General features: G+C 40.1%; 1 protein-coding gene across 1 annotated transcript in view; it reads left to right on the top strand.

Annotated features, from left to right (window-relative positions):
* Window positions 1-4,456: 4,456 nt before the first annotated feature.
* The window catches only part of ptprfa (protein tyrosine phosphatase receptor type Fa), a gene marked incomplete at its 5' end in the record, with an annotated part of 414,741 nt that continues 406,668 nt past the window's right edge, over window positions 4,457-12,529 (top strand). Inside the window, one exon of the mRNA XM_083911493.1 lies at window positions 4,457-4,600. Coding sequence (XP_083767619.1) covers window positions 4,457-4,600 — 144 coding nt within the window. The remainder of the gene's footprint in view (window positions 4,601-12,529) is intronic.

Raw genomic sequence — 12,529 nt, 5'->3', positions numbered from 1 at the left:
ACCTGTCCCCCCCCCGCCATCACCTCTCTCCACCCCCATCAGCGCACATAGCAGACAGACCTTCACTGCAAAGCAGGTGAGGAATGAGCTGTGCAGACTCCGCCCAGGCAAGGCAGCAGATCCCAACGGTGTCAGCCCGAGGGTCCTCAAAGCATGTGCGACCCAGCTGACTGAAGTCCTGCAGTACATCTTCAACCTCAGCCTGAGTCTAGAGAAGGTCCCTGTGCTGTGGAAGACATCCTGCCTGGTACCAGTACCGAAGAAGGTGTGTCCCAGCACCTCCGAAGACTACAGACCAGTGGCGCTGACGTCACACTTGATGAAGTCCCTGGAGAGACTGGTCCTGTCACATCTTCGGCCCCTGGTCAGCTCATCACTGGACCCTCTACAGTTTGCCTACCAGCCGAGACTAGGTGTTGAGGACGCTATCATCTTCCTGCTCCACCATGCCTGCGCCCACCTGGACAGACCGAGAACCACTGTGAGAATCTTGTTCATGGACTTCTCCAGTGCGTTCAATACCATCTGGCCTGCTCTGCTGGGGAGTAAGCTGACGGCGATGCAGGTGGACCCTCCCCTGGTTTCCTGGATTACGGACTACTTGACGGGTCGACCACAGTATGTCAGACTGCAGAACGGAGTGTCTGACACTGTGGTCAGCAGCACTGGGGCTCCACAGGAAACTGTTCTTTCCGACTACTCTGCGATTGTTGGCTGTGTCAGTGAGGGGAAGGAGGAGTACAGGGGCGTTGTGTTCTCCTTCGTCGACTGGTGTGCAGCTAATCAACTGATTCTCAACCCCACCAAGACTAAGGAGCTAGTGGTGGATTTCCGCAGGAGGAAATCTGCCCCCACACCCATCTCCATCAACGGTGTGACTGGATGTTGTCCAGGATTACAAATACCTTGGAGTATACCTGGATAACAAGCTGGACTGGTCCAAGAACACTGAGGCTATTTACAAGAAGGGCCAGAGTCGTCTCTATTTTCTGAGGAGGCTCCGGTCATTCAATGTATGTAACACCATGCTGTTCTACCAGTGGGTGGTAGCCAGTGCCATCTTCTTTGCTGTTGTGAGCTGGGGCAGCAGACTGAGGGCAGCAGACACCAAGAAGATCAGTAGGATCATCAGGAAGGCTGGCTCCGTCCTGGGGGTCCAACTGGACTCTTTGGTGGTGATGTCTGAGAGGAGGATGCTGTCTAAACTGCACAGTATCCTGGACAACAACACTCACCCTCTTCACCAGCTTCTGCTGACCTCGAGCAGAAGCACCTTCAGTCACAGACTCATTCTCCCTCGGTGTAACACTGAACGCCAGAGAAAGTCTTTTCTTCCGGTGGCCATCAAACTCTATAATTCATCTACCTCCGGTCAGGTAAGGAACAGTGGAGACACTGTGTCCTGAGCAAATAGGCTAGATGTTTGTTCGAGTTGGTCTTGTTTGCTCCCTTGGTCTGTATCAATTTAAAGCATCGTTTACAGATGTACTGTGTGGTGTCTGTGGGCTTGACACTGTCGGCTACGTTTTTGCTCCATGCGTCTGCTTATAAACAAGTCTAGGACGGTCAACAGGAGCACTCATGCAACCTTCAGCCATGTCTGTCTCTGTGAATGTCTGTCACACAAAGTTCCTAAAGAACAGATACTAATTTAACCTGAAATAGTATTGTTTTTAACGGCTAATCCAGAAATGGGCAATCATCCGTGGAGTGCTGGTGGTACCAACACAGTGCAGCAACATAATTCTAGCCTACTATCAGTACTTTATTTCTATGTGTTTATTCATGCTTTTAAAATAAAACATGAACCTCATCCAGAGCACCAGTGGTTGTCAGCCTCATAGTTATGAGTTAGAAGTAGCTTCAGAAGGTTATTATCATTGATTCATGTGTTAAGCATCACAGTTAAGACCATAGACATATATACGTATATACAGTATGTCTATGGTTATGGTTTTGGCTGAGTCAAATTGTGAATTCCAACAAAATGGATGTTATTTTGTTTAGTTTAGGCAATAAACTACATGGTCTGGGTTCATCCTCTGCTTTGTCATCTTTTTTTCACTGAATGGGACAGTAATTTAAATGAACATCATGCTGTATTGAAGAAGATTTGAAACAAGACATTGAGACCATAAACTCATTAGGAAAATGTTTACTGATGAGGCAACAAATCAAGTGAGAAGTAGGTTCATTTTTTCATTGACTTTCTATACAATCAGAGCCAGTGCAATGCCCCCTGCTGGACATTAGAAAGAGTGCAGCTTTAAGGCACTTCACCATTGGCTTCACTTTTCAGACCCTGAAAATAGGCCTGGATTACTGATCGATGTTACAGCCCTCAGCTGCTGCTGTTTCATTACACAAACACACATGACAGTTCTGGCTCATAGAAGCAGAGCAGTGCAGTGCGCACATCACATTAGGCTAGGGAGGCACAGGCTAACGTTACTGCAAGACTAGTCTTGCAAAGCCCTACCTATCTTCACAGCACTGTGTCAGTGCTGAAATATGGTCCGGCTGCACAAGTTAACAATTCTGGGATAGGGGAAAAATGTAAAACTAGTTCTTCCCAAAGTAAGGGTCGGGTCTTGTTTACACGCCCTCTGGCTGAGTGTGACTATGATTCCCTCAACCTCACTCTTTAGCATGAATTCATTTTAGTTTTATACAGTATGTTTGGGTTCTGGGAAGATGCCAAATTTCTCTTTTGGGTCTCATGCTTCAAAAGTTTGGGTGACACTGATTCAAACGAAACATTCATCTGCAAAATAGAGAGTGTGAGAGACACTGATGTGCATCTCTGATGTATGGGAGAAGTTGGTCTTCAGGGCCTTTTGCCAGGAAACCTTTTCTGACAGAAATCTTATGCAACAAAATTTCTAGGTAAGGTTTAGGAAAGGATACTGGTTTGAGCTAAAATAAATAATTTATGGCAGAAAGCCCCGAAGGCAACTTCTCCTGTGTATGCCTTATCAGCACTGTTCACCGGCAAGACGACTGTTGGGTTTTATAAAATTAGCAGTAGCATCCTCATCCTGGCGTTGACTCCAAACTGTTTTCTCCAAACTGTGATCAGCATGGATTGTTGGAAAGAGAACAGGTCAGGATTTATTATATGAACAGTGCATTTAGGAACAATATGTTAAATGTATACAGTTATTCCAGGTCAAATACCTTTTTATGTGAACAGTTTTCTAATAAAAAGCAACAACCCTATTCAACACCACACCCTAGCTTTGAGTTACCTAAACAATTCAGTTCATTTCAATTTTATTTATAGTGCCAAATCATAACAGAAGTTATCTGAAGGCGCTTTACATATAGAGTAGGTCAAGACCACATTCTGACTAACTCATGATAAATAGATCCATAAGAACAGGAGTGAAGCTTTAGTTTCCAGGAGCAGATTCTGTAATGTTATGAAATAGGTTGACAGTGAGTGTTCTGCAGATACATTTCGTGTTGTTAGTGAACAGTTTGCAGATACATTCAATATAAATGCCTCCTCTTTGTGTCTGTCCATCAGTAACATTGTTAAAACAGAGCAGCAAATATTGGTAGAGAGAGCAACAAGTTAGTGAATTGCTAAGTGGCTCCTGCAGCTCCCTGCTGCACCTGTACCAGCAGGAGGAGAGGAGAGAAACAGACAACAAAGGACAGTAAAATGGAGTAACAACTCTCACACTGAGCTGAAATAGAAACACTGAGCTGCAACACATGTCTTTTGGTTTAAGTAATTATTATTTATTAATTATTTATTCTACAGTTTTGAAAAAACAAAACAAAAAAGAGAAACAATATCACAATCCCAAAACTGAAAACTGAATATCTTGCTGACAGATATACAAATAAGCTAATATTCGGGTCCTGAAAAATGTAGCTGCTTCCCTGAAAGTGCTAGTGCTCTGTAACTCGAGTTGCAGTAAAAATGCCTTTCACCCCTGCAAGACTAGAGATTGACATCATCTGTGTAGCCCCTGGAGGTAACAAACGTAGCTTCAGCCAGTTATCAGTTAAGACCAATGCTAAAATGCTTGACCTGATGCACATGTGAATGATGCATATCCAGGTACTACATTACACACTATGTGTGGCAGTCATCCAGAGAACCATACTTCCCTGCACAGTTTGTTAAAGACCTGTCTGTCTAGATTATATGCATGAAGACAACATGATGTGTAAATATGATTTTTGAATAACACTGTTATCAACGCACAACACTTATTTGCAACACAGCTTTGCAACCAACCTTGGATCTGGGTTTGACTAGTTGTGGCTACAGGCATGAGACATCTTTTGAAAGAGCCTATTGTTAATGCAAGACCTACAGAAGATGTGGAGCTGTAACAAGCCTGTAACCTGCCTAGAGCTGTTTCTCTGTCAGGCCTCATCTGATACTGGTTATCCTCTCTTTTTCCTCTTGCCTTTGTCTCGCTGTCTCTCTACCTTAGGCATGCCCAGCTTCATCAAGTCCCCAGACGACCAAACAGGGATTTCCGGAGGGGTGGCATCGTTCGTATGCCAGGCAGTGGGTGAGCCCAAACCTCGCATCACCTGGATGAAGAAGGGGAAGAAAGTCAGCTCTCAGCGCTTTGAGGTATGACTTGGGAGCAGGCCTTAAAGCTCCCTGTCTGATGTGTTTCTCACACACTCACTGCTCATTCATGTGTCTTATGCTGCAATCATACCAAAAGCGATGGAGGCGTTTAAATCGCCAAGAGCGTGAGTAATCGCGTCACTTGCTCACATTTGTCACATTTTTGATCATCGCTTCGAGGCAGCTAGCTAACTGGAGCTAACCCCCAGCGCAGCCTACTCTATTGTGTGCTAAATGGAAGTTATACTAGTGCTAACAGGGATCTGAATGCTTTAAAAGAACAGAAACAAGCTCTCAGATGAAGTGTGTTGTTCCTAAAAGAGCTGTTGTGTTGTAGTGAGATCAGGCCGTCAGTTATTTAACCTCCGAAGCTGTGCAGACTGCTGCCAGGTCTGCTGTAGATCAGACCAGGATACGCTTCACTCTGCACTGACGGCTTCTTCTTCTTCTTCTGGATTTCTGGCAGAATAGATGCCTAAAGACATCATTGCCATCCACAGTTCATAGTTATATCCATTATATTATATCCACAGGAACAGACTGGTTTCCCCCAAGTATTGCAACAATGCAATGCACTTTGGTGAGCCCCTGGATGTTTCACAGAGAACTTGATGACACTTACCGCGATCTCAACACTGGTTGGCTGTCGCAGCACAGAATCACACAACGTCGCTTGAAAATTTCAAATGTTTTAACTTCAAGCGACACACGTGATGAGGCGATGGATGCCATGGACGTATCATTCACGCCACATCTCGCCATGCTAGACATTCCAGTCGCACCATATCAATTGAGTCCCTCACATACTATACCTCTTATCCACTCAGGCTCAAAGTTTACATCCTCCTCCAGCTGCTCTGAGGGTCAGGACTCCAAGCAACATAGGCAAACTCCTACTTTCAACATCTCAGGTCCAGGGGGTTATGATTAATTGGGGTAAATTATTTTGGAGGTTGTGATGTTCATTTTTATGAAATAATAAACTAAACAAGTTGCTGAGATCTGTAAATACAGTAACAACACTAGAAAGAAGGCCAACACGGCAAGAAACATGAGCAGTCAGGACAGACAGCTTAGAATCTTTCACACAGTGTGTTACATGCATTATAAAAACCTGATTTTATCCGGGTTAAGGGCATACTCCGGTTTCTCAAACACCATGTAAACACCGTACCCCGGGTCCCTAGCATCATTACTATAATGACGGCAGTACCAGTGAGTAAACTAAGAATCTACTTGCTCTGGTTGTGCACACACCTTTTTACTCAGCAATAAGGGACTAATATAGTAATAGTGACATTTCAGTTGCACTAACTTTCAGATTGACATCCAAATAAAGAGTTTTTTTCGTTAAGGCCAAGGACTCTCTTAGCTAAATGAAAGACAGTGTTGTATAGAATTGTGTATTAAACTGGAACTATAATATAGAGCGACCTAAAGCCTATACACATATCTTTTAGTGGTGCATACAATGTTAAGCTATTACAATAATAATCATTGTCATATTCAAATTATCATACATAATTTTTTAATGTTAAACGCACATGTGGAAGGCACAGTGAATACCTTGCCTATAGGCCAGTCAGTAGGTAAAAGTTTGTGTTCTTTGTCACACATTGGCTGATTTATCTTTGCTGATAATATGTGGAATCCATGTATATTTTCAGACATATTTCAATAAAAAAAGAAAATGATCACACAATAATTTACTATGAGGATCCTCCTAGGAGTTGTGGACCCTCTGTTAAAAATCTCTGGTTAGGGCCTATTTCACAAAGCAGAATTAAGAAATGCAGAATAACAGCTTAAGCCAGGCTTTACCAAGTGTCATCGGTGCATCCTGGCATAATGTGTTTCACAATGGCCAAGCCAGTCTGAGGAGGTGTAAGTAATGTGTAAGTAATGTGTAAGTAATTCAGATTAAAGTGAGAAGTGGAAAATTTGCCATGAAAATAAATTTCAACCACTAATCCAAAAATATTAGAATAGGCATTGCGACGAACCTATAGTATCTCTCTCTCTCTCTCTCTCTCTCTCTCTCTCTCTCTCGTTCTTATAAAGTGTGTATACACTGTATATAGGCTATAGCCTTGTGGGTACACTAGGCTAATTGGTTCTTTCATCATCATTTGATGGCTAAGTGTGACTATCAAATTAAATATTTGCTGAAGAAAAACGAATAAAGAAAAATTAATACAAATTAATAACTTTAATTTATTAAAAACCTCACATGGAGAACCAATTAAATGTAGGGCTTCACTTTCAGATTATGAGATTGAGTATTCTCAATAAACTTATCGTTAATCAAGTAAATATTAGCTCTCACCAAAAATTATCAAAGATGATAATAAAAATGACTCTAGTTAAACCACAGACGGAGTGACAACTGATATGAAAGTCTCATTAAATATACTAAACTACTTATTAAGAGTTGAACACCAATTAATGTAATATTAAATAAACAGACATATCGTGAACACAAACATTTATTTACAAATTAATACATGTAACAAACAAAACACACAATAAACTAACTAAAACTTAACAACAAATGTGTGTGTGTGTGTGTGTATTTTAAGGAGGGAAAGCAAATTTTTTCGGCCTACATCATAAATGTGTTTGTTTATTTATATGTAAATTCTACCCTTCGTTCCTTTTCAAGAAAATGATCTGAGAAGATGTCGTACTAACTAGGCTTATTTTCCAGGGATCTGACCAGTGTCCTCTCAATGGCCAGCAGAGCTACCCTGCTTTAACAGCTTTGGCCCCTTGTGTTGCGGGTGTGTTGAGCCGCATTTTGTAATAACGGTGCATTTTGTAATAAACGTCCAAAATGTAATAACTTTTTCATTTCATTTTGTAAAAAAGCCGCATTTTGTAATAAACTGCCGCATTATGTAATAAGTTATTACATTTTGAGATGATTATTACAAAATGCACTTGCAACTTTTTTATTCTCTAGGAAATGTAATAACATGGTGCATTATGTAATAATACCTATTATTGTTGTTTGTTAAACAATGAATTTATACAAGGGTGACTTTTTGTTGTTTTTTATGCAATTTCCCTTAGAGCTATGTAGCCCAATAAATCTATGTATGACTGAACACGTTTTGAATTATGGGGGCCAATAACTTGTGGCCAATTTCAAAGCTCTACATGGTCTGTCACTCAGGGCTGTAATCTGATTGGCTGCTGCATCAGTTCTACAAAGATCATGCACTGCTTGCATGCTTAATTGAGACAGCCAACAGAGTTCAACATGATGCCAGGTATGAAAAAACTGTGTCAAATATTATCTGTGTAATTGAATATATGGAAGTATAAAGTAATTCTGCAGTTGATCTAAAGTTATGTAGATGTTTTGCCCTTGATAAGAAATTATATGACTGAATTTAAACCTGCATTGTCCAAGTTATGCTCACTGCATTAAAAACAGTTTGTAAAGTAAAACTGAAATCTATGCCTCTAAGTACATATTAAAAGTTAATAACTTTTAATGACCGACAGGTAATAACACATTTGAAGGAAAACTGTGCATGTGCAAAAAACTACACACAAACAAACACACACACACACACACACACACACACACACACACACACACACACACACACACACACACACACACACACACACACACACACACACACACACACACAATAGTACACTGCTCAAAAAATAAAGTGATAATTTAAACAACACATCCCAGATCACAATGAATGTCATAATATGCAAATTAGATACATTAGGTACATTTACTCCCATCACAAACTTAGGGTTGTGGTTAAGGTTTATCTCATTTACAGCATAATTTTATCTCTAACCAGTTTCAAGTTACAGCCTTTTGGAAAATTAATATTAATATTTCATAATTTTTTGGAATATCTTTGTCGGCCAAAGGGTTAACACAGTCATAAATAGTAAGCAATAACTATTAAAAGGCTAAAAATGTTATAACAGGTGTGAAAACAATACATTTGTTAAAACCTTGTTTTTCAGTATTCCTACAAAAGCAGCGTCCTCTTTAATGATAGCATCCTTTATTGAGACAAATCTAGGGCTATAACATAAGATCAACATTCATAAATCAATTTGAATTACTGTGATGCTGCAGGTGGAGGTGGGTTATCAAAATTGTAATAATCAAAATACCTTCTTAAATATTAATTCAAGATAAAATATTTTGGTACTTGAAATGAAATTCCACAAATAAAATAAAAGTGCAAAAAAAAAAGGCACAAAATGCAGTTTAGTTTTGGGAGTTAAACATTTTCCCTCTTTTGACACCCTTGTAGGTCTGCTAATTATAACCCTGACCTGCACCCTGCTGTTGCTCATTGTGGGCCATAGACAAAAGCAAGCAATGACCGAGGAAATGTACAATGTCATAGTTCGCAAGTTGAGAGGAGAGTTTCATGTTCCAGTTTCTGAACGCACAAGAATTCAACAAAATGCCTTGGTGCGTCTCTGGAGAAATCAAGGGGTCTATTCTCTCAGTGAGGATGGGCAGACACTGCTGTGTGCCGGCAAGCCAGTCATGCTACAGTCTAATGTTGATTGTGTTGTTAAAAAGGGTCTAGATGATACTAAGGGTACTGAAAATGCATCATAGTGGCATAAATGAAAGAAAGGTGCAGGAAATTTTGAACAAAACTGAGTGGTACCAACTTCAAAATGCAAAGTTTCTGAATAAGCCCCCTTTGATGACCATTCAAGCCAAAGAAGCAAGATCGACACCAAATTGACCTATTGGACATGGGAAAAATTAAAATGAGTTATGGTCAGGCTTTATACCGTTTCATTCTCACAGTGATGGATGTGTTCAGTCGTTACATGTGGCTGAAACCATTGAAAAGCAAAAGTAGTGTTGAAATTGCCAAACACCTTAACAAGATTTATCGTGAACATGGACCACCCAAAGTGTTACAACATGACAAAGGGACTGAGTTTAAAGGGGCAGTGAAAATTCTAATGACATCTCTGCAAGTGAAAATAATTGAAAGTTCAGCATATCATCCACAAAGCCAAGGAAAGATTGAGAGGACACATAGGTGGCTAAGAAAGAAGATCATGTATGATCTGGTGAAATTTCAACGGAACGGAGTTAACTGGGTCAAGCACCTACCTGTATATTCAAGAGTGCTAAATGAGGATCTTAAAGAAGTTTTAGGTTGGATGTCTCCATTTGAAGTATACTATGGAAGAAAAAGCAACAGCATAATTCATCCTTTATGCGGTTCTCCATCTTCTGTTCGTAAGGAGTCTGTGAGGAATCAACATTCAACTTTACCATCCTTGAGACATCGAGAAAAATTTGATACTAAACGAAAAAGGGTGAGAAGAAAGGCACGGAAGGCCTCTGAGCACTGTGCTAAACTAATGATCAAGCGTGAATACAAACAAAACCTATCACAACACTACAATGTTAAGGACGCTGTTTTGGTTAGAATGAGGGATGGTGCCCATCGAGTCTCCAAAAAGTATCACGTAAGGCGTGGTCCAATTGTGATAAAAAATCGAAAGCTCTCAAAATACAAAGTGAGTTTTAGGGACCCAAAGACCCTCCGACAAACACAAAAATGGTTCTTCGTGTCGGATATAACTAGTGCTGCCCGGCTGCGAAAAAAGACACACTCTTAAAAAACCCAAGACAGCACCATCAAAGAGAGGCCTAAACCCTCTTTTGTTTCAGTACACACACACAGACAGACTAGAGGAATTTATGTCCATGGAGTTAAGCATTCGCTATGACCCTGACCCAGATGGAAATTGTCAGTTTGCAGCCATGGCTGACCAGCTATCCACCCTTGGAATATTTCGATCACCAGAAAGCTTAAGAGATGAAATTGTCCAAGAGCTCAAGAATTATCCATACAATGGAAATGGAACACTCTTGTTCAACTTTGTCGAGGGCAATGACTGGGATGGATACTTGGAAAGAATGGCCCGAACTGGAACCTATGGTGACCACATTACATTGCAAAGAGCATCTGACATTTTCCAGGTCCAGTTTCTTGTAATTTCCTCTCTGGGAATCAATACCTCAACTATTGTATCAGAGTCAAACATATATTGTCACAACAATCCAGTGCTAGTACTTGGTCATGTGGCAGAGGGGCATGGAGAACATTATCTGAGTTTGGAGGGACCAGTCACACCATTTATAGAGCATGTTTTGGATGCTCAAGCAGGACAGTTATATGACAACAGCACACTTTCACCACTGCAGCCTGCCTCACCAGATGAGTCTGACCCACCTATCAAGCCTGCCTCACCAGATGAGTCTGACCCACCTATCCAGCCTGATGAGCCTGAGGACCCTGTTCTGACTACACCCCCTGTTCAGCCTGTCCTACCAACTGAAATGTTTCAGTCTATTATCAAAATGACCCTTGAGGATGACATGTCAATGCTTGGGACGTTTAACAGAGTGTCTCAACATTTTAAAGACAATGCAGATCGATTCCATCCATCAATCTATCTAAGGGAAACATTAAGCCAAAGCCTTGGGTTGGACGTCGTTGGAAAGCACACAATTAGTGTACAAAGGTTGTACAAAGCAGCAGGGCGCTTTGGTGGTGTGGCCTTAAAACTCAAGGAGCTGTTTGGGAAACATTCCAAGTGGTTTATGGCTTGGCTGGTAATTAGACATATTAGACATGGACAATTTGAAATTACGAATATATTTTGGAAATAGAAATTTTGTTGTTTGTTTAGCCTTTTGAGGCAATTTCATATTTGTTTAAAATTAATCTTAGGGGAGAAATTTGCTGGTCATAGCAGCTCTCTAAACAAGCAGAAGACACTTACGTTGTTTAAGGTAGAACTTATATTCATTTGTTCATTATTATTTTAAATTGGCCGCAAGCCTGCATGTGTTGGTTGCATTTATTGTTGTTGAAAGGTTCAATAAATGCATAAATAAAGCTGTCCTTTACCTATTCATCAGCGTTTCTATTTTGTATGTGCATATATTAATGTTTACGAATGGATTCAATTTTGATACCCAGAGTTTTGTTCTGTATTATAAGAAGCATAATAGATTTGTTGGATGTTTATAACTATTCTTGACGTGGTTTTGGTATCCAATAAAAAAAATCTGGAATTTACAGAATATTCTCTGTTAATGCAACCTTTGAATAGTGTACTGATAGTAATTGCTAAGTACTGCTACTAGGCTAATACAGTGATACTAATAATAGGCCTAACTTTTACAAATACTTTAAAGTAAAATAAAATACAATTCATAAACAAATATACAATGCTTTAGAATTGTTATTACGTAATCCACCATGTTATTACATTTCCTAGAGAATAAAAAAGTTGCAACTGCCTTTTGTAATAATCTTCTCAAAATGTAATAACTTATTACATAATGCGGCAAAATTTATTACAAAATGCGTTGGGGCAGTTTATTACAAAATGCGGCAGTTTATTACAAAATGCGGCTTTATTACAAAATGAAATGAAAAAGTTATTACATTTTGGACGTTTATTACAAAATGCACCGTTATTACAAAATGCGGCTCAAAATGCCCTCAGGGTGGCGTTACCTTGCACCCCCCCCCCCCCAAGGAAGACAAACAGATTTGCAAATTAATTTATTCCTTCAGCCATCAGGCTTTTAAATGCTGCTGACAGCTAATGAACACAGGCCAGGCATTGTACACCTGAGAGCCTTAATGTGTATATTTATTCATTATTGATTTATTTCCTATTGTTACGTGCTGCTAGCTCCGGTTGCCTCTGCCAACCTGCAGTACTGACAGAGTGGATGCTGTATGTGTCTTGTTTTTGTTTTTTCTTGTTTCTATGTGACTGAGGCTGCAAACTGAATTGCCCTGTGGGGATAAAGAAAGTTGTTTAAATTGAATTGAAATGAATTGAATTGAATTGAATTGAATTGAATTGAATTGAGATCTGAGG

The sequence above is a fragment of the Echiichthys vipera genome (genome assembly GCF_963691815.1).
Source record: "Echiichthys vipera genome assembly, chromosome: 3".
In the NCBI taxonomy this organism is placed as follows: Eukaryota; Metazoa; Chordata; class Actinopteri; order Perciformes; family Trachinidae; genus Echiichthys; species Echiichthys vipera.
The sequence above is the reverse complement of the archived record's forward strand: the minus strand, read 5'-3'. Positions and strand labels throughout refer to the sequence as shown.